General features: G+C 50.8%; 9 protein-coding genes across 9 annotated transcripts; 3 read left to right on the forward strand and 6 right to left on the reverse strand.

Annotated features, from left to right (window-relative positions):
• Nucleotides 1-197: 197 nt before the first annotated feature.
• On the reverse strand, nucleotides 198-653 carry ACHE_51029A (uncharacterized protein; the record flags this gene model as incomplete). Its single annotated transcript, XM_043280811.1, has 1 exon — nucleotides 198-653. One exon carries the CDS (start codon nucleotides 651-653, stop codon nucleotides 198-200), a length of 456 nt encoding a protein of 151 aa, XP_043138353.1.
• A 1852-nt stretch (nucleotides 654-2505) lies between these two features.
• ACHE_51030A (uncharacterized protein) lies at nucleotides 2506-4244 on the reverse strand (the record flags this gene model as incomplete). Its single annotated transcript, XM_043280812.1, has 2 exons — nucleotides 2506-3923; nucleotides 3980-4244. 2 exons carry the CDS (start codon nucleotides 4242-4244, stop codon nucleotides 2506-2508), a joined length of 1683 nt encoding a protein of 560 aa, XP_043138354.1.
• Nucleotides 4245-5101: 857 nt separating this feature from the next.
• On the forward strand, nucleotides 5102-6484 carry OLE1_1 (acyl-CoA desaturase; the record flags this gene model as incomplete). Its single annotated transcript, XM_043280813.1, has 2 exons — nucleotides 5102-5300; nucleotides 5352-6484. 2 exons carry the CDS (start codon nucleotides 5102-5104, stop codon nucleotides 6482-6484), a joined length of 1332 nt encoding a protein of 443 aa, XP_043138355.1.
• A 3703-nt stretch (nucleotides 6485-10187) lies between these two features.
• On the reverse strand, nucleotides 10188-14271 carry ACHE_51032A (putative inositol polyphosphate phosphatase; the record flags this gene model as incomplete). Its single annotated transcript, XM_043280814.1, has 5 exons — nucleotides 10188-10260; nucleotides 10328-11264; nucleotides 11317-11526; nucleotides 11580-14160; nucleotides 14227-14271. The coding sequence occupies 5 exons, from the start codon at nucleotides 14269-14271 to the stop codon at nucleotides 10188-10190; spliced, it is 3846 nt and encodes a 1281-aa protein (XP_043138356.1).
• A 529-nt stretch (nucleotides 14272-14800) lies between these two features.
• ACHE_51033S (CHY zinc finger protein) lies at nucleotides 14801-15478 on the forward strand (the record flags this gene model as incomplete). The annotated part of the gene is made up of 5 exons (XM_043280815.1): nucleotides 14801-14805; nucleotides 14869-14912; nucleotides 15010-15083; nucleotides 15164-15327; nucleotides 15397-15478. 5 exons carry the CDS (start codon nucleotides 14801-14803, stop codon nucleotides 15476-15478), a joined length of 369 nt encoding a protein of 122 aa, XP_043138357.1.
• A 208-nt stretch (nucleotides 15479-15686) lies between these two features.
• pre6 (proteasome core particle subunit alpha 4) lies at nucleotides 15687-16746 on the reverse strand (the record flags this gene model as incomplete). Its single annotated transcript, XM_043280816.1, has 5 exons — nucleotides 15687-16032; nucleotides 16091-16478; nucleotides 16531-16583; nucleotides 16635-16641; nucleotides 16719-16746. 5 exons carry the CDS (start codon nucleotides 16744-16746, stop codon nucleotides 15687-15689), a joined length of 822 nt encoding a protein of 273 aa, XP_043138358.1.
• A 1005-nt stretch (nucleotides 16747-17751) lies between these two features.
• ACHE_51035A (putative RNA binding protein (Arp)) lies at nucleotides 17752-19798 on the reverse strand (the record flags this gene model as incomplete). The annotated part of the gene is made up of 4 exons (XM_043280817.1): nucleotides 17752-18672; nucleotides 18723-19387; nucleotides 19502-19559; nucleotides 19646-19798. The coding sequence occupies 4 exons, from the start codon at nucleotides 19796-19798 to the stop codon at nucleotides 17752-17754; spliced, it is 1797 nt and encodes a 598-aa protein (XP_043138359.1).
• Nucleotides 19799-20867: 1069 nt separating this feature from the next.
• Nucleotides 20868-24259, reverse strand: ACHE_51036A (condensin subunit YCG1; the record flags this gene model as incomplete). Its single annotated transcript, XM_043280818.1, has 2 exons — nucleotides 20868-22166; nucleotides 22214-24259. The coding sequence occupies 2 exons, from the start codon at nucleotides 24257-24259 to the stop codon at nucleotides 20868-20870; spliced, it is 3345 nt and encodes a 1114-aa protein (XP_043138360.1).
• A 514-nt stretch (nucleotides 24260-24773) lies between these two features.
• On the forward strand, nucleotides 24774-25949 carry ACHE_51037S (cysteine synthase A; the record flags this gene model as incomplete). Its single annotated transcript, XM_043280820.1, has 2 exons — nucleotides 24774-24891; nucleotides 24952-25949. 2 exons carry the CDS (start codon nucleotides 24774-24776, stop codon nucleotides 25947-25949), a joined length of 1116 nt encoding a protein of 371 aa, XP_043138361.1.
• Between the last annotated feature and the right edge of the window lie 38 nt (nucleotides 25950-25987).

The raw sequence follows: 25987 nt of genomic DNA on the forward strand, positions 1-25987 counted from the left end.
TTTTCGCTGTATAGATACATACATGGATGATACATGGACATTAGACGTTCTCCCTTAACTCAAGATCCAATCCACCCTCAGAGACCATATTCTGACTAGCAATAACCTGCGTCATCGACTCAAACATCCTCACCCACCGTTCCTCTCTCTCCGACTGCCTCTTTTCGCGCTCAGTTTGTCTTTCCCAGAACCTTTTGTCACTGCTTGCATCTTTTGAAAATGCATTTGGGTTTTTGCGTGGATTTTGGCGAGTTGGGTTTGCTGTCTGCTTGTATTCTGTCGCGTTTTATACATTCGTCTGCTTGGATCTTCGAGCAGCTTCCTTCGTGCTCTATCCATTGTTTTTGGTGCTGAATGAGCATGAGCTCTGATGAGTCTGGTGGCAAAGTGGAAGATGGAACCGGGGGTGGAGAGGAAGGGGAAGAAGGTGAGTGACGGTCTGGGCCATTAGCGTTGTCGTCACTGTTGCTGTTGCCGTTATTGTCATCATGTTTGTAGTTGTCGTTCATGCCCGCGTCCACGTTCTGCATATCAACATCTTGCATGTTGGTGTTGTTCTGCGGTAGCTCATCTGCGTTTAGTCGTGACTCTCTGGACTCGTCGAGGTTAAGGCTTGGAGTCAATGACTGGTTGTGCCGGTATGGGATTGCCATTGAAATTGGGTTTGGACGATGGCAGTAAGCGTGGTCCAGGCTGGGGCTGAGCTGGAGCTTGTTGCTGAGACTGGGAAGTTCCAAGTGTTCTATCAACAGAACCCACTTGATGATGATTCGTCTCCAAATCTGGCCGAGGATAAAACCTAGTATCCTCCTCAGATCCAAAAGTCCAGTCCAGATCCGTGAGATAGGTGCATCTCAAACCCAGCATACTTGCACACTTTTCCTCCTTCAACCCGTCAGCTTCATACTCTCCCCCAAAACCTTGGTGTCTTTCCAAGAAGACTTTAAGCTATAATACTTGTCACGGATTATCTTATAATTGATATATCTGTTGTTGGCAAAGACTTCTGTTTTTACGCGTCTGGTCCATGTTGCTGGTGGTTTAGTGTGGATGGATTTGCGGTTTCTTCGCATCCAGGAGACTAGGGCACGGACTTGGGAGTCGTCCCAGCGCGTGGTGGCTTTGTGATTGGTTGGTGTAGATATGGGGATGGATTGGGGAGATGTGTGCGTGTAGGTGTAAAGATGAAAAGTTTGGCGTTTGTGAATCGCGACTCGTCACTTGATTTAGCGTATTCAAGATTATCCTCAGTTCTTGGCGCGCTTTTTCATGAGAGGAGAATACCTACCACGTGGACAGAGAGTACATTGGAATAAAAGTACTTGGGCCGATTATTGTTACATAGGATGAGGTGCTTCTCATTAAGAGATCCCTGGCTGTGGTCCCACAACAGTGTTTTGGTACTATTCGATGCAGCTGTACAAGGTTAAATCGTATAGACACATAAATATATGCACATTTGCATCCCATTAAAACCCGCCTTCGTAAATCCTTTTAGCATTCCCAGTAGCTATCCGCACCATCGAATCCAACTCCATGTGTCGATCCAATTTATACCCATAGTACGCAGGAACATATATTAAGTTCTTACCCCGCCATCCTTTTTACAAGCTTCTTTGCGATCTTTCTAACTCCTTTATCTTTACTATCATTGGAATCTCCCAAATATCCTGTCTACCTTCATATCTATCACCATGGTCTTGCTCAAATTGAGGTGCGATCCTAAAGACATCAAAGCCTCCGTGGCCGTCACTTTCTCCACCCCCAACCTTTCTCTCTCCTCTAACCCCATCCGTCGTATCTCCCCAAGAATGCTCAGACCTCACTATTCCCGCCCCTCAGGATCCTCTATGAACCTCAGGGAATGTGACCTGGAATGGGCTACAATTCCTGCTACTGGAGAAGCAGTTGTGAACACATGAACTGCTGTCAATATCTAGGCTCTTTGCCCAGGCTGACACGGTGAAAAGCGGCAAGCTTAAAACCAGAGAGCATCTTGAAATGCACATGAGTGACAGGTATATTGGAACATCGTGATGGTGCTGGGGTAATCTGGAAGGTGATCTCAATGATAAACCCTTCCATGCATGGCAAAAGGGATTCAATTTTCTCGATGCTCCATTCCCTGTAGATTTGGAAAACTGAGCTTTGGGTGAAGACCCATCCGAGTTGAAATTCGAGGATCGTTCGGGCTTGGTTGAGTTTGAGGTTGCTGAATGATTCTTTTAGTATCCTTAGGTCAATAATACTGCCTTGTTCTCGATCTCCATCCATGACTGTATGTATTAGGCTAGACCTGGTTGATAGCAGGTTCGGGCCCAGAGGTCCTCACCATAAACTGCGAGATGTGAGGATCCAACCACGTAAATGGAAGATTTCCTACATGGGGCTTGGCCCAACAAAAGTGAAGATTGTGTAGCTGCTGTGCAATTCAATCCACTGTACAATAATATTAAACTATATATATACATGGATATGTATATTTCATGCTCATATGTATCCCCGTTAAGACCCGCCTCCCTGATCCCCACTAACATCCCCAGCAGCCATCCGCACCACCGAATCAAATGCCTTGCTGAACATCCGACTCTGCAATTTCATATGTTTATCATGGGCCTTAGCCTGCTGCTCCCCAAAATGCCTATGCATATCCATAAACCTCTCAAACTGCTCCGACTGTATATTTGCCATCTGCTTTTTATGCTCCTCTTGCATCCTCGTATTCCGCGATTCCAGATCCCAGATCCGTTCTTCGTACTCTCCTTGCATCTTTGCATTTCCATTTCGAGATTCCAGTTCCCGGATTCGTTCTTCATACTCTTCCTGCATCTTTGCATGTTGGGTCTCCAGATCCTGGATTCGTTCTTCATATTCTCCTTGCATTTTTGCATTTCTAATTTCCACATCCCGTGTTTGTTGTCCATGCTCTTCTTGTATGTTTGCATTTTGGGACTCCAGATCCCGAATTTGCTGTTCATACTCTTCTTGCCTCTTTGCATTTTGAGACTTCAGGACGCAAATCATATTTTCATACTTTTCTTGCGTCTCCGCTTTCCACGATCTCACATCCCGGATTCCTTTTTCAAGCTCTTCTTGTACATTTGCATTTCGAGCCTCGAAATACAGAAGTTTTTCTTCGTAGTCTTCTTGTAACCTCGTATTCTGCAACTCCAAATCGCGGATTCGTTGTTCATACTCGGTTCGCATCGTCACCGTCGCATCCGGGGACTCCGCGTCTGCTCGTCTTCTTAGTTGCCTTCCTTTAATCTGGATTATGCGTCTCTGATGTCGTGCGCGGAGTTGTGTAATGTAGGTCTCAATTTTCATTCTTTCTGCACGGGGGACGGCCGTTAGGTATTGGTTGAATGCAGCGTCTTCGTCGTGCTCGAGCTGTTCCTTCTCTTGGACCAGCGGCGGCGGCGGCGGCGGCTGCACGTTTGTGTTTGTGTTGTTGTGCGAGGGTTCTACTTGTGCTGGCTGTTCTCGCGCTGGCTGATGGGCGGGACTGGGCCCTTTGAAAGTAGACAGTACATGTCCAGACGGGTTGGGCGCTAGGGGTCTGGGTCCGCTAGAGCTAAGGTTGGAGTTGAGGTTGGGACTGGGAATGGACGTGGCAGTGGCTTGGGGCTGTGCGGGTGGCGTTGGTGGGATTTGAATGGGGTTAGAAATGGCTTTGGCTTGCGGCTGTGCGGGAGAGTTTTGTTGTGATTGTAAGGGATTGGGATAGGTATCGGGCATGGTCTGATCCTGAGACTTTGTAGTCGGTGGTGGTAATGCCTGCTCAGTTTGAACTTGGGGCTGCGATCGAGTCATCCGTACGGATAACATATTATCTGCGAAATCCGAAGGACAAGACAGCTGTGGATTAGACATGAAAATCCTATCAAGCCTCCAGTAAAACAGGCACTTTTTATCCATCGCATCTTATTCATCAGTAGGTTAGCTTTCATTCAAACCCAATACAAGATATTATACATACGTCGCACAGCATCATTACACTCCTCATTTCCTTCCCCGCTCATCACCTTGAATTCCACCAGGTGGCTCTTGGCTGATTTCCAGGCAGCCTTCAAGTTATAGTACTTTACTCTGATTCTGTTGATGTCGATATGCCGGGAGTCAGGAAAGGCCTCTTCTTTGGCGCGTTGGACCCATGTCATTATTGGACTGTAATTGATGAAGTCCAGGTTATGTTCCATCCAGGTAATCAGTTTTTGCACTTCAAATTCTGCCCAGGCAACCATCGTGTCTCGCTTTGTCGCCAACGTCTAATGATTAGAAATAATTAGAGTGTTCTAGGCATAAATATGACAAGTTGGTGTATGTTAAACGCGTCGTGATCTACTAGATCGCGGATCGAAAAGGGGGGGCTTGGCGCCAAGACGGTTACGGTTGCCCTAACATTTGTTGCGTGGTCTAGTGGTCTACCACGCTGCCTACTGTCGTCCATAGGTATATACGAAGTCAGCAAGACTAAGCCTTGGAGTAGTATCATCCGTTTTGGATGGAGATATCGGTTGTGACAAACGTTTTCTGGCTCACGTGCTTTGATAACTCATGACTACCAAGACCCCTTATGCAAATAAGATCTGACGTTTAAAAGGGATGGGATGTCTGTCCAGCCTAGAGCATCCAAACAACCCCCCCCCCGCGCCCGGAGCGGCTGAAAGGCTCCGACGCGTCCTCCAAACAGTCCGAATCGGCCATTCTTCGGGACTCCGATAGGGTCCAAGTAAGGCCCACAGATCCGAGATTAGCCTCAATTCGGGCCGTCGCAAGGGTCCACCAGCTCCATATAGGGCGAGCACGTACAGTACAGCGCTACTGTACTATGGGCAATGGACAGAGAATAAAGAACATTTACTACTATTTAGACAGACAAGTGAATATAGTAAAAACGAAGAGAATGAAGCACAAGAAATACGAGGGTCATGTGATCTCAACAGCAGATTGTCCTCCGGGCCAATCGCAGCGCGGTTAGAATAGACCGCCCTAAGCGTTGAGTCCCCAACGACCTCTACTATGACTCTAGGGTACTTCTACTGCTTGTCTCCTTCTCTCTTTCTCTTCCCCCTGTCATGATCCCTCGTCTACAGACATCATGACGGGCAAAGTTCACATCGCAGATACCCCCGTCACTCGCTACAACTGGCACAAGCATGTCAATTGGCTCAACACCTTTTTCATCCTGGGAATCCCCTTGTACGGTTGCATCCAGGCCTTCTGGGTGCCACTAAGACTCAACACCGCCATCTGGGCCATTCTCTACTACTTCTTCACTGGTTTGGGCATCACGGCTGGTAAGTATCTAGATCACACGAGAGATGCTTAAGGTTCTGACTGCCTACTAGGATATCACCGTCTATGGGCTCACAGCTCCTATTCCGCGACTCTTCCCCTTCGCATTTGGCTTGCCGCTGCCGGTGGTGGCTCGGCCCAGGGCTCGATTCGCTGGTGGGCACGTGACCACCGGGCCCATCATCGTTACACGGACACGGACAAGGATCCCTACTCGGTTCGGAAGGGCTTGCTCTATTCGCACTTCGGTTGGATGGTCATGAAACAGAACCCCAAGCGGATTGGCCGTACGGACATCTCTGATCTCAATGAGGATCCGGTTGTGGTCTGGCAGCACCGGAACTACATCAAAGTGGTCTTCACCATGGGTCTGGTCTTTCCCATGTTGGTGGCAGGGCTTGGTTGGGGTGATTGGTGGGGTGGCTTTATCTACGCAGGTATTTTGCGTATCTTCTTTGTCCAGCAAGCCACCTTCTGTGTCAACTCGTTGGCTCACTGGCTTGGTGACCAGCCGTTCGATGACCGGAATTCTCCTAGGGACCATGTCTTCACCGCGCTGGCCACCCTGGGTGAGGGGTACCATAACTTTCACCATGAGTTCCCGTCGGACTATCGCAATGCGATTGAATGGCATCAATATGATCCCACTAAATGGAGCATCTGGGTATGGAAGCAGCTTGGTTTGGCCTACAGCCTGAAGCAGTTCCGCGCCAACGAAATCGAAAAGGGCCGCATCCAGCAACTCCAGAAGAAGGTCGACCAGAAGCGCTCTCAACTCGACTGGGGCATTTCTTTGGACCAGTTGCCCATCATGGAATGGGACGACTACGAGGACCAGGCCAAGAGCGGCGGTCGTGCTTTGGTGGTAATTGCTGGCATTGTTCACGATGTCACCGACTTCGTCAAGGACCACCCTGGCGGCAAGGCTATGATCAGCTCCGGCATTGGCAAGGATGCAACGGCGATGTTTAATGGTGGCATCTATTACCATTCCAATGCGGCTCACAACTTGCTGTCTACCATGCGTATTGGCGTTATCCGTGGTGGTAGTGAGGTCGAGATCTGGAGACATAACCAGGTCGAGGGCAACAAGTACATTCGCAATGAATCGGGCCAACACATCACTCGTGCCGGTGAACAGGTCACCAAGACACCGACGCCTATTCCCACTGCGGACACGGCATGATTTTTCGTTTATGTATTCTATCTAATGGCGCTAATGAAAATGGGCTCAAATCAGGATTATCAGGAGTTAGCGTTCAGCCATGTGCTTATCTAGAAGATATTCTATATCCTTCATTGCATCTATTACTTCATGTGAAATAAATCGTTGATCAGGCATTCATACCTACTCTAACTTTCTAATTTTCATTCCGCGCACCGTAGCTGAATGCATATAAATGGAACACGCTGCACGTACTCGTAGATGCTGTTCAGAATCCAAAGCTCTTGCATCGATCAGCACCCAACGCCAGGCTTCATTTTCGCTTTCCGATCAAGGAAAGAAGGCCGATCTGCAAACGCCTTGCCAGAAACACCAAAGCATTGGCTGCTAAAGGGCTCCCTTCGCCTCTGACAACATCGTATCGTTATCCATAAACTAAACAGCCCCAAAAACGAGCGCGTCTATGACGGTGTCTTGGGAGGCTAACTCGGACTCAGTGATGGCAGGGGCGTTTTGGTGATCGAGGGGTTCGGCGACATGTTGCTAGACTAGCATCTCCTGCTGCCAGTTTGTTTTTCTTCTGTCTGTCGTTTAATTGAGGATCAGGCAGCTTTTTACTCCATCCATTTTCGATCATGGGAATGGGGTCACGAAGGTTAATAGATGGTAGGGATAAACATGGGTTTTGCAGGACTTGTAGGTGGCACCAAGGCGTGGTATTAAATTTCCGAATGTCTCGATATTTCCATAGGCTGCGTATGGTTGTGTTCGGTTTGTTTTTCGGCGGTTGGTTAGCTTTTAGAGAAATGTAATAGAATTGAAAATTCAGGCATATCAATCAAGCAGATTATCTTAACCTACTTCGTTTTGACGCTTCATCGCTGAGGTATCACATAATAAAATCGCTATTCCATTTCTTCCTTATATCATGGGATACAGCAAGAAGGCTGATTACTTCTGATTGAAACCGCACAGAACGCATTGTTTTCGAAATTCTCAAGATCCCGTTTCTGGTGAGATTAATGCCTTTTGCTCCACGCACTTCCAGCTCCTTAGGCTTTCCTTGCCAAAGCATGTGCCAGAAATAGTAAGGTTGTTGAGTTCTTGGATAATAGTAGTCAGTCAAAGGGAGTTGGAGGGGACAAAAACAAAAAAAGGAAATGATCTTTACCGGTAGTTGAATTCAGTGCTCCTCATCTGCAACGGTTTGGGCTCTGTTTGACACAGCAAGTCATGGGTCACCGTTTCAATGACTGCCCCCTTTGAACTGCTGTCTTATTGAGTACAACTGCTTTCTGACCATCCATTCTCGACCACAGAAGATGGACGGTGCTCGAGCATCCAAACACCGGACCAACCGACCGTTCGCATCGTGTTTGGTCCGTTTCTCGGAAACCCATACCAAAACGTGCTGTCCCAAGATGCCATATCAATTGTTTATACTACGAAGAGGATGTTCGACTACACGACAGGTCTGAAGTGCGGGTTAGGTAGCGCTTCGACTTATCCAAGATCCTTAAACAAGTTTCAAATGGCAAAGAGAGCGGACCGAGTTCATGTTAGTCAAATGCGGTCGTGTTTTGGATCTTATACCATTATCGTATAGGCTCAGCTTTGAAATAAACGAATATTGAGAGTGCAAATTGAATTTTGCGTTAATGAGCTTTAAACGAGAAAGGGATTAGCATGGAGCATGTCGACAAAGATTATGGATGCTGCAACGTTCGGTGCTGAGCGGTAGAGAATGACCCCAATGAACAAGTCTCAAAACGTGCTATCACCATTGCTTATGGCATTTGCAAAAGGACTCATTCAATTCTCCATGAATCCCTTGAGTTTCTTCATAATGCAGTGTATAAGTCATGCTGTGGGTAACACCCAATCTGAAGTCCCCAATATCGGTAATATGGAGGCTACGCACATACTATGGCGTTGTTATCTTCCCTCTGGAATAACTTTTAATAAAGCGCATTTCATGAACTGATCATGGTCCACAAAGTGAGCGGGGAATCATGGATGAGCCTTCTTCAGCTCATTATGAGAATTGAGCTCTCATTAGTATAGCGTCATCGCTAGGGAATCATCGCCGTCGGAATGGCAAGCCTTTCTATACCTTTTCTTTCTGGATTACACTGTCCTCAGTCCTCGACTGCCTTTTTTTTTTTTTTCAGCTCTTACATAGCTCGACGATCAATGCTATATTTTGCGGCTGAAATGGAATAAACTCAGTATATACTCCTTAGTGGATGTCAATAGCTGGCTGATAGCTGAGATAGTGTCTGTGTTTGGATCACCACTGTTTATCGATAACCCGGGAAAGGTCTCCGTGGTTAGATGGACGCTAGACTAACTATTATTATTATTATTATTTAATCAAGTTTATTGTCCATACCGAGCCCTAGAGCTATGACAGACCATGATCCATGGACTCAAGGCCAGCAGCCATCCTACAGTCTCTTGTTCCTATAAGTCCCTGGGGCGATACCCCCTTCCTACAATCTTTCTGATCCTTTTCCTCGCCCCAAACCGCCTGTATGCGCAGGGCTTTCGAGCACAGTGCTCTCCTCGTGTTTTCGGAGCAGGATGGGTGCAGCCTAGGCTGATTCTCAGCTTAGGCTACCCTTCCTGCTATCCTTCTCCTGTTCTTATTGCCGCCTCCAGTGCTTCCAGTCCCCATTCATCATCTCTTCGAGCCCTTTCCGCCGTTCGCTTTTAGGTGTGCTCGGGGTAGAGCTATGCTGGTGCTGGCTAGGAATGGTAGCAGCGCTTTGGTAGCTCTAGGCTCTCCTAGAAGTCGTCCTTGTGGATATTCTTCTGCTGTAGTGGGTCTCATAACTCTGTCTGTCTCCAGGTCCTTGTAGAGCCTGTTTTGTTGATGTCGCCATTCCCGACATTCAAAGGGAAGATGGTGCGCTGTTTCCCTTGATATACCACATCCCTCACAGGTTGCATCCTTCTGGACCCGGATCCGATGTAGGTGTGCTCCTATGGCTGCATGTCCTGACTTCAGTTGAAAATAGCGGCTTGCTAGGTGCTTGGGGGCCATTGCCGCTGCAGGGTCAAGCCGCCAGTTCTTCTGTGGCCTGTATATTCGTTGACCTTGTTGGGATCGCTGTCCAAGCTCCTTAGTGAGCCATCTTTGCCTTTGTGTTGTAATGGCCTCTGTTCGGGCTCTACAGGTGAAGGCCAGAGAGATCTCTCTTGGCCTTTTCCTGGAGGCTTATTGGTTGCTTGCTTTGCTGCCTGGTCGGCTCTCTCATTCCCTTCTACTCCTGTGTGTCCCGGTACCCATTGGATAGTGGGTTGGTAACCTCTGGCATATAGTCTCTTGGCTGTAGCATGTGCTTGGATCACTAATACGCTAGACTAAAGCTTCAGGGTCCATTCAATAATTGTGTCTCGTTAGGGCACTGCGGGTTATTGGAAATCAAACCGATCGTGGGACAGACTGGTTTATGGATTATTGATTTCAATCATCTAATGTTATGCAGAAGGCTGTACTCTCATGCAATGACCTGCTTGCTCTATCTATCCACTCATCCCATCAACAAACCACCACAAAGAACAACCAAAGCAATTAAATAAAGCCAAATCAAGCAACACTCAACCCCTCATAATAACATACATATCTATCGTGAAATCATTAGTCGTACATTGTATATCCTCGCTCCATCTCCACGCGCCTACTAAGATTAATGCTGATAGATAAAAAAACACAAAGTGATCATGCGCTGCCCAGGATCAGCGCGCGCGCCTGTTTGGGTTCTGTCCCGAGGACGCTGATGAGGTATTCGATACTGCACAAAATTAGCACCGACGATTTCCAAAAGTGAAGAAATGGAGGGGGGAGGAAAGGGGACCTACCTAGCCTCCGACGTCAACCTCTTTCTCTCCTTCTGAAATTCCGCCTGACAAGACTCCCACGTCGCAGCGCGCTCACTCGGTAGAACAGTCTTGATGCGTAATTTGAAAAACGCACTCACAGGCCGATGGTCTGAGGCGCGGACCTCATGCCGTCGGTAATCCAGCTGCTTTATCCTCCCCAACCCGCGATATAGAACGCGATCACACCACGCGGGAGACCGCTTCTTCTCGCTGGAATCGTATTCGTCTGTGCCGACGTCATACTTGTACGTCGGGGCAAAGGTAATTGGCGCCTCGTTGAACGAGCGCAGCCGAAAACCTGGGTTTTTGCGGCGCGAGGCGAGGAGTTGGTCGCGGTCGAGGAGCTTGGGGAGGTTATTCTGGCGGACGGCGTCGATGATGACGTTGCGTGGGATTGAGTCGATACGGTAGTTGAGGTCGCCGTTTAGGATGCAGATTTCGTGGTCCATGACCATGGAGCCGTCGCCGCCGCTGACGAAGTGGTCTGCGCGGGTTGTGAGGCTGGATTCGCTGGCGAGGCATTCTGCCTCTAAGATGGCGGCAATGTCGTTGTTGCGGTGGGCAGTTTGCGTTTGACCAGCTGCTAAATGGCAGTTTACGAAGCAGAGGGAGCTGTCGTCGAGCACGAAGCGGAGGATTAAGGCGCCCTTGTTGCCGTGTAATCCGCCCATGCCGCGCTTTACTTCTGCGGCACGGACGTTCTTGATGCGCTCGCGCTCTTTGTGTCGGACGAAGACACAGGTAAAAAGACCGACCATGTTTGCTGTGTGAAGCAGCACGTACGACTCGTCAAGCGGCATGCAGTCGTTAATGCATCGTGTCAAATGCTCAGCCCATACCCGGTATTGACGACTCATATGCTCCTTCTCGCCGGCTTCTTTCTTTTCTTTCTTTTTGCTGCTCTTGAGCAGGCTCTCTGGGCTTCCGTTAGCAACAATCATAACATAAGAAGCATTCGGAAGACGTACTGGCTGTGATCTTCTTATCCTCGAGATCAACAAGCTCCTGAAACCCAAACACCAGAATCCCCGGCGGGTCCTCGGGATGAATCGCATCTTGAATAAAAGTCGATGTGCGCACACTACCCGGCGTCGAAGCCCCAGCATTCCACGTCATAATCACAGCTCGCATCTCGCGGAACGTGCAGAATTCAACGTCTCTGCTTTGCATTCGGGATTCTACGACGATCAGCACCATTCCAACATATGGTAGATAAAGGGAGATAACATACCCAACCAGTCGCTCTCCAGCGTCCCATCCCACAACCGAATACAATTATCCGTGCCCAGCGACGTGACCTGCAACCGGTTCATCGTCCACACACTACTCGTGTCCAGAATGAAGCTAGAAACCGGACTATCATGCGCCTTCCAGTCTTTCTTCACTGTCCACGGGTTCGAATTCACATCGTACACGTAGATCATACCAGTCTTGTAGCCCGCCCAGAGATAATCCCCGACAACGCTTAAACAGTTGATCTTGTAGACGCTCGCGTTGACAACGGCCAGACATGCGTAGTCTTTGACAGAATACACACTGATTTTTCCATCCGCATGTCCAAGATACACCCGTCCGCCGTTCTTAGTAGTGTACGCGCCGGATGTAACCTCGCCTGCATTCTGCGATACAAGTGGTTTCCGAAGCACTTTGAAAGAAGCATCATCGCGCGCGTATGGTTGGTACACGTGAACATCTTTACCAGTAGCCAGCCAAAGTTCATCACCCACAACCATGGAAAATGTCTGGCCCCGTGCAACCCGATCATAAGGGTTGTGGTAGCTGTATTGCAGATTCGGAACACCAGTCTCATCAGCCGGCCAGATGAGTAGCCGGCCCTCATCGTCCATCGTCCACATTTCCTTCTTGTGTCGCAGGATCTTGATCACCTCACGACGGGATGGGTATGATCTCGACGCGACTACTGCACGAGTTGCGATATCGACTTCGTGGAGCTCTCCGGTATTCGTACCCAGCCATAACCGCCTCCCCTCATCTTCGAGGCCTGCGCCGGGCTTGAATGCCATAGACAAAGTCTTAACTGTCTCGCCATGGCTCAGACTCATGATTTGTTCGCCGTTCGTCAAGTCCCAAACTCGTGTGAGGTAACCTGTCGTGCAGACGTATTTCCCGCACACGTCCATGAGGCGCGTATCATATCTCGTAGGAATCTCCTTCGGTCCATTCTTGATAACAGGCGGTCTTCGATTCGCATTCGAGGCATCGGGATAGTCTGTTAGAGTAACAGTTGGCTGGCTAGGATACTGATCCTCCTCGTCTTCCGTATCAGGGCGGGGTCGAGGTTGCGGAGGGTTCTGAGGTGGTGGAGGTGGTTGTCCACGATCGTAGGATGGTTTGTTTTCGCGGGAATAAGAGGGCTGACGATGGAGATGGAGTTCAGATGGGCGTGCAGGCTGCTGAGGAGCAAGGGGTTGTTGCTGAGGAATAGTTTCGAGCGGTCGAGGAGATATAGGAAAATCAGCATTTGGCATCTGTCGCGATGGAGATGGGTTTGAGCGTCGAGGGAGAAGTGGTTGCGGAGGTTGTTGGTGTGCAGGAGACGGGTACTCTGCGTTCGACATTTGTCTGGATGGTGACCGACTCTGCACAGGCTGACGTCCAGGAGATGGGCGTCGGGGTTGTGGAGGTGGCTGATGAGGGGACGTCACCGGGAAATCCGCGGGCACCTGTCTAGATGGAGACACCCTGCGACTCTGTACCGATGCACGAGGTGGCAGTCCCGGACGATCATATGGCAAATCACTAGTCGCCTGCAATCTCTGCGCGGAATGCGGCACGCTCGATAACGGTTCTGCTTGTCTCTGCTGGCCGGTTGGAATCTGCACCATCAACGGTTTCGTATCTCGTGAAGGTTCCCGCTGCGGCGGGGGCGGTCTCCGCGTGAACCCAAGCTCCCGCGCATCCTGCGACGCTGTCCTTTCTTCATTGAACAACCGCTGGGAAGGAGATTCTGTCTCCAATCGATCAGGACGAGGCGGGATAGCCTTGGGCGGCGATTTCTCCGGACTACTCGGAGGTGTACTAAACGGCGACACGCGAAGATCAGACGAAGCCCGTTTGGCCCTGGGAGCAGCCAGCATATTCGACTCCTGTAACGCCAGGTTGGCAGGTTTCGCCGGAATTTTGGGCTTGTCGGCGCGGTTGGCCGGCGGCGGCAAGGAAGCACTCTTTGCTTTCCGATCCGACGGACTCTCCCGCATCGTGAATCTCGCCGAATGTAACTCCCCGGGAGACAAACTGCCTGGAACGGTCGAATTGGGTGATCCGGGACGATAAGCGACGGAGCTGCGAGACGGCCGCGGGGGTAACGATTCGTGAGAGGCACCCGCACCAGTATCGACACCTAAACCCAGCGGACTGCGCGAAATTCGGTGCCCGTCCTCGGCCAGTTCCTCTGGCGATTCAACGAACCCCCGCGGCGGAGACCGGGGCGAGTCCACCGTCAACGTAGGACCTAACTGCGGCGAAGACCGGAAACTCAATGACATGGGACGGCCATGTCGTCTACCGGGGGAACCGTTGGCACGCGATGCCTCCCCATTCGCAAACCCCCCCGTCCTATGCCTATATAATTGATCACTCTGCTGCGCATCTGCGTGCTGCGGCTGCGGCGTCCAAGGCGAGCGCGGACGGGATAAGTCCACGGAGGCACGAGTGAAATGGGAGCGGGGATCGTCATCGCGCGGTTCGGGGCTCTTTAGGAGAGACGAGTCACGGGTGTTAGGCGCAACGGCGGAAGAGGATCTAGTATGGGAGAGGTTTTCGAAGTGCGAGAGGAGCGAGGAGACGGGTCTCTGTTGGAGTAGGGATTAGGTTAATGACATGACAGTGTACATGACAGGTGATGCATGCGGACGTACAAGGGGAGCATTGTCGGTGTTGTCTTTGTCCTTGTTTCCCTCCATGGCCACCACAGGTCCGATGAGACGGCTCAGAGGGCATATGCTGTGTTTGAGAGGAGAAATGAAATAACAGTTGTTGGTGTACTTGTAGTTAGTAGTGGTAGTAGAATAACAAGACCGGCGTAATAATAACAGCGGAGCAAGCGGAGGCGGTCAGGAGAAGGAGACAGTGCTCTGTAAATAGGAGAGAAAAGGAGAGTAGTCAGTAATAGTAGTAAAAGAAGAAGAAGAAGTAATAGTAGCAGCAGTAGTAGTAGAGTAGTGAAGGAGATGAAAGAACAGAAGTGCCTATTCGTGGCGCGAGGCAGCGGCATAATGTAAGCAACCACTTCTATACAGCTTTCTATAATTATCCATTTCCCAGCTCTACAGAAAAGACTTGACTGTGCCTACATTTGTTCTTCCACTCATTTACTCCCTTCTATTGGCACTCTTAGCGCCTGTGCCTACTTTCATACCACCCCAGTCCGGTCAAAAAACTCCCACTCACCATACACCTCCACAAAACCTTGCCAGTCGCAGACAATTAACCATGTGGTACGCCTCTTCTCAAGAGCCCTCCTCCCATCATTCGAGAATACGGTATGCTAATCAGCCCAGCAAACACATCCTCAACGCCCAAGTCGCCATTCGCTCTCCATGCTGTACGCCCTCCCACCTACCTTTCCCCCCCCCCCTCTACAAACCACACCCACACACCTAAGCGCCAACTAATCCTCCACTCTTTGGAAAAAACGACAGGCCGCAAATGGTTTGACTGCGCAGAATGCCATTACGAAACCGAATCGCATGCTCTCGCCAAGTCTCCTGAGATGGTACTCCCTTCACCCCCCCCCCGCTTCGCTTCAACGCAAGTCTACAAGTCTACAGAAGGTTGAAGGGCTAACGAGGGTAGACATTCGCCTGCAAAAAATGCAAGAAATGCTTCCGCAAAGACGCCGCCGAGTTCGAGGAGAGCGATGAATACTGTCCGCACTGTGATAATCATTTCGTGCTGGAGGCTGTGACGCCGAAGCCTGCGTTGCAGGTTGAGGGGGAGGATGCGAGGATGGATAATAGGTACTTCTTCCCTTTTTCCCGGTGTTTAGGAATGTAGTTTCTGGAAGAGATATGCTAATATTTGTGTAGAATGCTGAAGGATGACCGGGTGCATGTGCCGGAGGAGCGGTCGATCTTCAATTTCAAGGATCTTTCGGATCGGATGGGATAGATGCTTGTGTGTATGTGTACGAGTGTGATTATGATGAGACGATCTTACTTTTTCTTCTGTGATATATGTTAGCTGTATCATACTGATTGTGATTCTTGTGGATATTGTATCAAGCATAGACGATTCATTGACGCTTCTGAGAACATCTAATTAAAAAACAAGTGCATCATAGATATCCCGTATCTCATCCTCAATACCTAGTAGTCACCTACTCAGCAGACCGACTCGACTCCCCGGTCTCCCCACCACCAGGCCGCGTCAAAATAGCAGCCGTAGTAGTACCCGTCCGCCCCGTCTTCTTCTTCGCCGCCTCCTCCTGCTTCTCCGTCTCTATGTTCTTCACGTACGTCTCAATCTGGTCATCGGGGAGCATCTCGATTGTCTTGCCGGCCGACATGATAGCCACCTCGATGTTCTTGGCGCCCGTCTGCACGACTTCCAGCAGCGACTTGATGGTAAGCGCGATGGTCTGCTCGCGGTCCATGTCTTCGACGTGGTTACGTTCGAGGAATTCGCGGACCGTCTTGCTCGAGCGGCCGATGGCATTTGCTTTCCTATTCTTTATCAGCACCTGTCCCTCACCTCAGTCTAGATCGATAAGAGAGATAATACCAAGCAGAATAAATTCCCGACGGCTCTGTCAAATACAACCTCGGCACATCATCATTCGGATCAAACCCAGCAAGCAGCGTACTAATCCCAAAAGGCCTGACACCCCCACTCTGCGTATACCGCTGCTGCACACTCGCAATATGCTTCGTAATGTACTCAACACTGACAGGGTCCTCGACGGTCAAGCGGTGAGACTGGGCTTCGAGACGGGCTTTGTCGATGAGGATGCGGGCGTCGGCGTTGAGGCCGGCGAAGGCCAGCGTGACGTGGTGGTCGAGGACGGCGATTTTGGAGGGCGTGATGCGGGTGTCTTGGAGTTTGAGGGCGGAGCGTTTTTCGCAGCCGATTACGACGACGTCTTTGCCTTTTACGCCGACGGCGCAGGTTCCTGCTTTCTTAGCGGGGTTTCCGGTGATGGATTGGGTTGGGGGTGGTGGTACCTCTTTTGACGGCTTCCATGGCGTATTCAACCTGGAAGACGTGCCCGTCGGGGCTGAGTTTGTTAGACCATACACCATATCATAGCCAGTACCATAAGCCATACCTAAATACTGCACCAATGTTAGCTTCTAAGCTCGTGGTATGATACTAGCTAGCTAGCTAGTAGTAATACCAGCATCTGACGTACCTGAAAGAGCTCGATCATATCCGGACATTATGGGCTAAAATTCAGAAAGGGGAAACAACAAGAAAACAGGAACAAAAATTCGTGTATTCAGGATTTAATGGGGAGGGAAAAAAAAAGATGAAGGAATGAGAGTGATTCGTGGTGGTGAGGATCTCCGGCCTGGCTGGCGATGACGGGATCCAGGTGTCCCGCGGCTCAGAGCTCCCAAGCGCTAGCCGCGCGGCTAGTTATACCATTACGGATTGTTTGTTGAATGTTAAACTGATGACAGACACTCGATACAAGAAACACAATATGGACATTGAATACAATCTTATGTTCACATCCCGAAACCCACGCCTCAGCATAAAAATACTGCGCGCTGTTGAAAACAAACCAACCAGGCCCAACACCTACCATGACCCTCCGATGATTTCGGTTCTTTGACAAATTCAAGAAGACAAAGATTGGGAAGCGCAAAGACAAAGAAAAACATGAAAAAGAAAATATATCTAAATGCAAGTCGAAACATGCTAAACTTCCTCATCCGGTCTTCCATGCGCAGAAATGTCAGAAATAAATAAGAAAATAGAAAAAAAAAAGAAATGAAACTCCATCACCAAACAAACCCTACCCCCCGAATCCAAACAAGACAGGGCGATGAAAGACATAAAAACCCAATCAAAGAATTGATGTCGAAAGCGCCTTTGCCAGTCCCACACCCCCTTGCCCTTTGTTGCTGTTCCCAGAAGGGTCTACCCTTGGCCCTCAAAACAGTTCGCTGGAAATAGTAAAACATGCCCAAATTTGAAATGAAACGAGAAGAAAAAAAGAAAAAAGACCCAGAAACGACGACACGCTACCAGCCTGCTCCTCCCAACCGAAATGCACCAGAACGGCAAAATTTCCTTATACAAACAACGTAGTATCGACCATCAACATATATCGACAACAATTCCAATCCATCCGTATTGACATAAACCAACATGACCGAAAGATAAGAAAGGAAGAATAGATATGGTTCTCATTACCGCGTCATCCCGGTCCTAAACGTTTAAGCAGGAGACTTGTTAGCACCCGCACCATTCCGGCGAGCGTGGGCATCGTCCGCAACGGTCAAACCACCGAGACCAGTGGAGAGGAAGGCGAATGGGTCACTGCCATCATTGCCGTAAAAAGCACCGTTGGAGGCGCTGGTGGGGGCACTGTGATCAGCGCTAGTGAAAGCAGCCTGAGCGGCGGGGTTGGCGAACGAAGCGGTGGAGTGAGAGTTGGCAGAGCCGTAACCAGTGCTCACCTGGCCCATGGGAGGGTAGGCGGCGCCAGGGCCGCTGCCCAGACCGGACGGCAAGGCGTAGTTGCTGGGAGGAGCACCGAACTGCTGGCCGAAGCCACCAAACGCACCGGCCGCAGAAGCGAACGGAGCAGGAGCGGGAGTGCTGGCCATCGCGTTAGGACCCATACCGAAGCCAGAAGGAGGATCCATTGGAGACGGGAAGGCCGAGTCGGCGACCACGGCAGCACCGGAACGAGGGGCACCGCAGCGCAGACAGTTGATGTTCTTGGCGAAGTTATGATAGCCACAGCCCTCAGAGCCACACTTCCAGTCACCAGCACGGAAGGGAACGACACCACCGTTGCCGCCCATACGGCCGCCGTGACCCATTCCGTGGCCACCACCGTGCATGTGAGGAGGCATCATGGACGGAGGGCCATAGCCGTAGGCACCGTATCCAACCGGGTCGGGAGCAGCAGCCATAGCAGGGAACGAGCAGCGGAAACAGGCGGTACGACGCTGGAAGTTGGAGAAACCGCAAGACGGGCAAGTCCAGTCACCGGGACGAGGACGGTTCTTTGACGGAGGGAAGGGAGTCAGGATTTCGGCGGCACGGTCCAGAACACGGCTTGAGGAGGGGGAGACCTCGATGGCCTTTTCGTTGAGAGCACGACCATTCATGCAGAGGCTTTCAGCGGCCTATGGTGTGTTAGCAGTGACGGTGGGGCAAACGGAAAGAAATGCATTACCTCCTCATGGGACGAAAACACGGCAAATCCGGTACCGGTGGGCTTGTGCTGATCAGGCGTCCGCAGAGTCCAGAAAGCGATAGGACGACCACCAAACTGAGTGAACCAGCTCTCCAATTCTGACTGAGTAGTATCGTGGGGCAGACCGCTGAGGTGTAAGACCTTGCTGCGCTCCGCCAGGAAGGCACGGACATCGGCCCGGGCATCCATGGGACGGGTAAGGATCTCGGGGTGCTCATGGGGGGGTTGAGACTTGCGGATCAGACCGCGGAGGACACGGGCGAGGGTGATGGACTCCTCCATAGCGCGGCGGGGGGAAGCGGGGGCCAGAGCCTGCAGGTGGAAAGGTAGGTTATGTTTGATGGGGGCGGAGGACTGGACGGGCTCCACCTCGAGAGCAGCGCAGATGTTGGCAAGCGAGCTGGGGCCAAAAGGCAACGACTCGGGGTGATGGGTCTGCCATCTCTGGTACTCGGTACGGAGATCAAAAGTGCGCGAGTGCTGAAGGTACGGAGGCAGGACGACGGCCTTATCGCGGGCCTCGCGGGGCAACTGGACACGGAGATCCCAAGAGTCGAGGGTCACGAAGGCAAACTCGAGATTCTTGCTAATGAGGTGTTCCTGGGCAAAAGCGTCGAAACGGTTGATGGCATCGCGGAAAGTACCTGCCGAGCGAACATGCTCCCAAGTCAGAGTGGTCAAGCTCGCTGTCAGGAGGCCGTCAGCCATTGAACCCGCAGATGACCGTTGAAGAGGTATACATGGCATAGAAGACTTACTGCAGAGGGGAGTAATGGGCGTGTTGACGGGCTTGACGAGGACGGATTCGCGATGCAACTTTTGGTCAGGGGTTAGCACCATTTATTTCCAACATTCAACTCAACATTCCGATCAATTGAATCTCAATTGAACGAGAGACATACCTCCTCGCAGGTCTTGGTATCCAACAAAATCCACCCCAATTCAATCACCTCTGCAGAGTCCTTTGTGACGTAGACACCATGTTCGTCGCAGGTGGTCGCGACGTGGATGACAATGTAGCGGTCCAGCTTGGGAGTGGGAGCCGAAACGGACATTTTCGTAGGGAAACGTATTGAGAGAGAATGAAGAGAGAGAGAGAAAAAGAGAAGGGAGCGAAAACAAGATGAGAAGAGGAAGAAGACACTTGTTCTATCTGTCGTTCTCTACTGTCTTCTGGCTGTTGTCTGGCTGTTTGGCTGTGGGTTGACTGAGGCGACACAAATCCACGACGGAGGAAAAAAAAAAGAAGAAAAGAGAGTCGTGGATTGAGTGGAGGGAGTTGATAACCCAACGAAAGAACAGAACAAAAAACACAGAAGCAAATAAAAGGTAAATCCCAAGCAAAGGAAGAGAGAGGTAAGAGGAAAAAGAGGGGAGAAAAGAAGGAAAAAGAAACGAGGAAAAATCGTTCGTTCGGGAGGAGGAATTGAGGTGGACCGACAGTAGTAATCACCAAGAGAGGTATATTATACACTAAATTATTATTTCTATACTGACTGGGATTGTTTCTGTGAGTTTTTTTTATCTTCCTTCTCTCGAGAATCTCCTGTGGTATATGGTTACATAGTATGTTGGCAGTAGTATACAAGTACACCGGAGGACCACGGAGCATCCATACAGCACAGTACATTACAGCAATTTACCCCATACGATTGATTGATCGCATTCCATTTATTCCCCATTGTTCCCTTAATATATTACTGTCATGTACGTCGTGCTGTTAATGATTAAGCGCCATCTGACACCTGTGGCGTCATGCAGCGATATGTATAAGCAATGACTCTACACATAAAGTAATATTCACTGACATGTAGTTACTGATTCAATTGATGCTCATTGCAGGGGAGACGTGAAATAAGTAAGGGAAAAAAAAAAAGTTCCTTGATAGTTCCCTGGATCAATCCGTGCCATCCAAAGGATCATCTCCACTGACAGCGGAGAATATGCAACTGAGTAAGAGTGAAGAAATAATAGTAGATAGACGAATATATTCGATAACCATATATACCAGAACAAAAACACATAACTCCAACCCAACATACAGAGTAAGCATATGCATCCATTCATCATTAATCCATAGCAAACAACGCCACCCTCAAGCAATCAAACATAATATAGGCGAACTCAATCATCCTGAACCTCCGACTTCACAATCGTTCCCCGACTATCCCCCTCCTCCTCCTCTTCCTCAATGATACTCGGCTCCAAAGAAAACCTCCGCCTTGCCAAACCCGGCTCAATCGATGGTCGCACACTCCCCGACCTCACACTGCTAGCCCCAGACTTCACACTCATCATATCGCTATCGCCCTCTTCAGTGCCCTCGCGAGCCATCCTACTTGGGATTCGAATGCCCTGCGCTGTCGCCACTATTTTGAGCACCGAGTTCTTAGCCTTGACCAGAGCATTGCGACCGGTTGCGTCGCCAGCAGCGCCTTCCTCGATCGCCTGGTCGAGTAGCTCCTTGACTTCCTGTGCGAGTTGGATGTTCTCCTGTGCGATTTCGCCATTGCTTCGGGTGCTTGTGCGGAAGGGGTCGTCGCCTTCGGGGTTGCGCGAGCCGGAGCGGGAGGGTGGTGGTGGCGGGGGTGCGATGTAGAGCTTGCTCATGAGGGAGAAGAGGAGTTTGCGCTCATCCTTGGAGCAGCGGTTGGTGCCGGCGCTGATGCCCAGGACGCGTTCCAGGATGTCCTTGATCACGGCTAGGTGGACGAAGCCGCAGGCGCTGGAGCTGGCTGTACCGCCGATGAGGACGTTCTCTCCGCCCAGACCTACAACTCGTCTTTCGTCGGTCCATTCTGCGAGCATGCCCAGGACACCGGTCATTAGTGTTTTGAGTTCGCGTTGCCCGATTGTCTCGTCAATCTCGCCATCGCTGTCTTCTTCGGCTTCAAGGGAGTAATGCTCCTCAGCTGCGTTCAAGACAGTACGCACGACAGGGACAGTGATCCGCTGCATGTGCTGCGTGTTTGTGATGCGCGAGTGGCAGTACACAGGGAAAAAGTAGGCCAATGACTGTCGTAGCGCAGGGTTTTCCTTGGTCCGCGGGTGGAAGAAGGAAACCACAAGGTTCAACAAGAGTGTTTCGACGGCGGCTTGGTTCATTTCCTGAATGGCCGGAGGCACATTGGGTCCAGAAGGAGAGAAAGCACCCGTGAGCAGTAGTTTCGACAGAGCGGTGGCAGCGCCCGTCTGCACGTCGTTCGGGGAGTTGGCCCTAAGCGCCCGGGCAAAGACCTTCAACAGGGGTTTCTGGAATGGCGGTGGGGAAACGGTCTCGCCGTCTGGCTGAGTGACGGGCGCAAGCAACGTGTGATGCGTCGTAAGCATATCGCAAAGGATGTGAATGGCCGTCACCTGCAAGGCTTCATGACCTTTGCTGTAGCAGTGGATGAAGAGCGTCATGTTTTCCTCGGCTAGGGTCTGAAATAGTTAGCACCCCCTCATGTACCAGAAAATGAAAATCTTACCTTGTCAAGTAAACAGCAAAGACCCAAGCACTCCAAACCACGCTCTCGAATAGGAGCCTCGTGACTCCGAACAGCAGGAACAACTAAGTTGTTCAACATAGTTACCAGGTTCATATTCTGCTGCAGATTGCCTTCCACGTTCTGCAACATACAAAGAGCAATATGCAAACATTTCATGTTGACGACGATCTCCTTGAGAACCTTAGCTTTAGCCTCGTCCTTGTTAAAAGAGACTTCAGACGCGGGCGTCTCAGACCGAGCACGGCTAGAGGCATCGTCGCTAATCTCAGACTTGGCAGAGACAAAGCTGTCTTCCGTGACGATGGTGTCGTGAACTTCAGCGATGGCTTCCAAGACGACACTGCAGAACTCAGCCTCTGCAGACAGATCTGGACCGCAGACGCATCTAAGGGTCTCAACGGCAAGCTTGGTGGTTTCTTCCGGCAATTCGGGAATGGCCAGCGATTCTCGGAGCAAGGAGAACATCTTCCGTCGTCCGACTTCGTCACTGTAGTCCATGGTGATGGCAATGTGCAGCAGCTGCTCCACGACAAATTCCTGCTCCACGCTGTCTTCATCGTTTGCCTCACCAGTCTCCTTGGCGGTCTTCTTCCGCTCCAAAAGTTCATTCAAGTACTTTTGAAGATAGTGCGCCAGAGCAATGACCTCGGGCATCTTATCGTCAGCGAGGCTGTCATATTTCCCATCATGCTCAACTCGGCAGAAGTCGTTGAACGAGCGCAAGAGGAACGACGACTCTCCGTTCAGCGACTCCCAGTAAGGTTCATCGAACACTACTGCCTCCCGATAGTCCGGACGCCCCTCCCAGAAGCTACGCATGGCTTCGTGGGCAATGCCAGACTCCATACCAGAGTTGACCACATCAATTCTCTCGAGCAGCTCCAGAAGTGCAGAGATATTTGGTGGGGAACGTTGTTGGGCTCCAGGTCCTCCTTCCGCTTCATTCTCCCTGCTTGTACCAGCGCAGTCCTCAATCCATCGGTCATAGAATAGTTTGCCGGTGGCCTTCCGAACACTCTCGTCTCGATCCCGTAGACCCCACCGCAGCATCTTTTCTCGCATAGATAGAGAAAGGTGACGGAAGTCGCCTAATGTCGGAAGTAGGCGAGAGTACAATGCGCGTCGTGTCGCAGCGTCGAGATCGCGGGCTCGTTCAAGGAGGTAGGGAAGCGTTCCCGGAGAAAGAGGCAGGTTGGTAAGCAACGTCTTCCGCACGTCACCACTGGTATCGTTCTGCATAATATCGATGAGTTTCTCCAGAAGAGCACTGTTATCGTCATTGTCATCATCCTCTTCGTTCCCTGTCAGACGCCCAAGACCCATCACAGCCTGCACCCTCACAGAAGGCTCCTTATCCCTGATACGTTTCAGCAGGCCTTGTCGGATAGTATAAAACAAGTCGTCATCAATAGTATCGAGCGAGTTGACAATCAACGTTATTACCTGTGTAGCACGGAAGCGCACAATCTTGTCCTTGGCCACCAAAAGCGGCGACACCACCGCAACAAGACTGGTTGCTAGACGAGCCGTCGGGGTCTCAGTAGAAACATCGTCGTCTTCTTCCGAAGCGAACAGCTCAGCATCTTTCTCCGACGCATGTGTCAAGAAAGTGCCGACAAAGCGCAGAATGCGATCACCGACAGGCTCTGTTTTCTTAATGGGGAGAATCCGCAGTACACATCGGCCAACCTCCACGTTGAATTCCTTCTCAGGATAGGTCTCTTCATTCGGCAGCGAAAGTTCTTCTTGCTCTTGTTTGTCTTTAGATTTCTTTTTCAATATCCCACAAGAGATCTCCTGCAACTTCCGAAGGCGAACGACTAGCTTGCGGTGTCCGGTGGTCGAACGTTGGGCGTCTGCGAAAATCGAACACACGTCCCGTCGTAAGTTGGGGGATGTTTCGGGCAATGGCGGCTCTTCTGGGATCACGAAAACTGGCGGCGCAGAACCGGCTCGTCCAGAGGGCTGGACGGACGTCTTGCGTGTAGTCGAGGACGTCGAACGGGCGGAGACGCGAGCGGGCATGATGGTGTCGCTGAGGGGTAGTCTTCTCTTGTCGTAACAGTTGTCGGGTGAATGGGATATCGAGCACACTAGTATCGAAAAGTCATTGCAATATCAATTTCGTATATTATCGTTCAGCAATCCCAAATGTATCGAGTCGTGAAGGATTGCGGCGTCGCAAGATCAAGCCGTGGTCGAGGTTGTCCTCAAAGAAGCCGCTGATAATCGACAAGTCACGGGGCGGCGGGATAAACAAACAGCCCAAACAGGCAATATCCCGATAAGGGCTAGGGCTGCACGTGTTCCGGTACGTATTCTCATTCTACATGTATATGGAAGAGTGCTAATTACTATTATAGCTAAATACCATTTCTCAATGTCTTCTTTACTCCAATTGATGCCCATTGAATGTAGCAATGCATCTCGCCACTTTCACGTGATATCTGACTAATACCGAAAACCGGGGCTCCGGGACTTGCCCGCTTCGGCCTCCTGTTGTCGCCGGCGTCTCTACTTTGTCGCGGACTAGATAAAAATGTTTCGCCAGAGTATTCGCCGGTTTGGTACCACGGCCCTCCGGGCTGCAGAGGGGTCTACTGTCTATTCTGCGCGAGTGTCGCAAGCCCAGGGCTCTGTCAATGGCTTGACGGAAGGTATGCGATCCCCTCACTTACCGGGAAGCATGGAGCAAAGCTAACAATGTCCTGCAACAGCAATTGGAAACACCCCCCTCATCCGATTGAAGCGCATTTCCGAACAAACCGGTTGCAACGTCCTCGGTAAAGCCGAATTCCAGAACCCCGGTGGCAGCGTGAAAGACCGAGCCGCTCTCTTCGTCGTCAAGGATGCTGAGGAAAAGGGCCTCTTGAAGCCCGGCGGTACCGTTGTGGAGGGCACAGCCGGTAACACGGGAATTGGTCTCGCCCACGTCTGCCGATCAAAGGGCTACAAGCTTGTTATCTACATGCCCAACACGCAGTCGCAGGGCAAGATTGACTTGCTTCGTCTTCTAGGCGCGGAGGTCTACCCGGTCCCCGCGGTGGCGTTCGACAACCCGCAGAACTACAACCATCAGGCGCGGAGACATGCTGAGTCGCTTGATAATGCCGTGTGGACAAACCAGTTTGACAACATCGCCAACCGCCAGGCGCATATTGAGACTACGGGCCCTGAAATCTGGGCGCAGACTGGTGGGAAGATCGATGCGTTTACCTGTGCCACTGGAACGGGTGGTACTTTTGCTGGAACCACGCGCTATCTGAAGGATGTCAGTGGGGGACGGGTGAAGGCCTTCCTCGCCGATCCTCCCGGTAGTGTGCTGCACAGCTACGTCCAGAGCGGTGGTAACCTTATGGACCGGGCTGGTGGCAGTATCACGGAGGGTATTGGTCAGGGCCGTATCACGGAGAACCTCAAGCCCGACGTCGATCTGATTGACGGCTCACTGAACATTAGCGACGAGAAGTCGATTGAGATGGTCTACCGCTGCTTGGACGAGGAGGGTCTGTACCTGGGTGCTAGCTCTGCGTTGAACGTTGTTGCTGCCAAGGAAGTTGCTGAGAAGCTCGGCAAGGGACACAACGTGGTGACGGTTCTGTGCGATGGAGCCTACCGGTATGCTGAGCGGTTGTTCTCCAACACATGGCTCCAGAGCAAGAACCTCCGCTCTGCTATTCCTAAACACCTAGAAAAGTACATAGTGTTACCTTAAGTAGACATGTATTTTGAAGTAAATAGACCGTTGTTGGA

Source organism: Aspergillus chevalieri, chromosome 5 (genome assembly GCF_016861735.1).
Source record: "Aspergillus chevalieri M1 DNA, chromosome 5, nearly complete sequence".
Taxonomy (NCBI): Eukaryota; Fungi; Ascomycota; class Eurotiomycetes; order Eurotiales; family Aspergillaceae; genus Aspergillus; species Aspergillus chevalieri.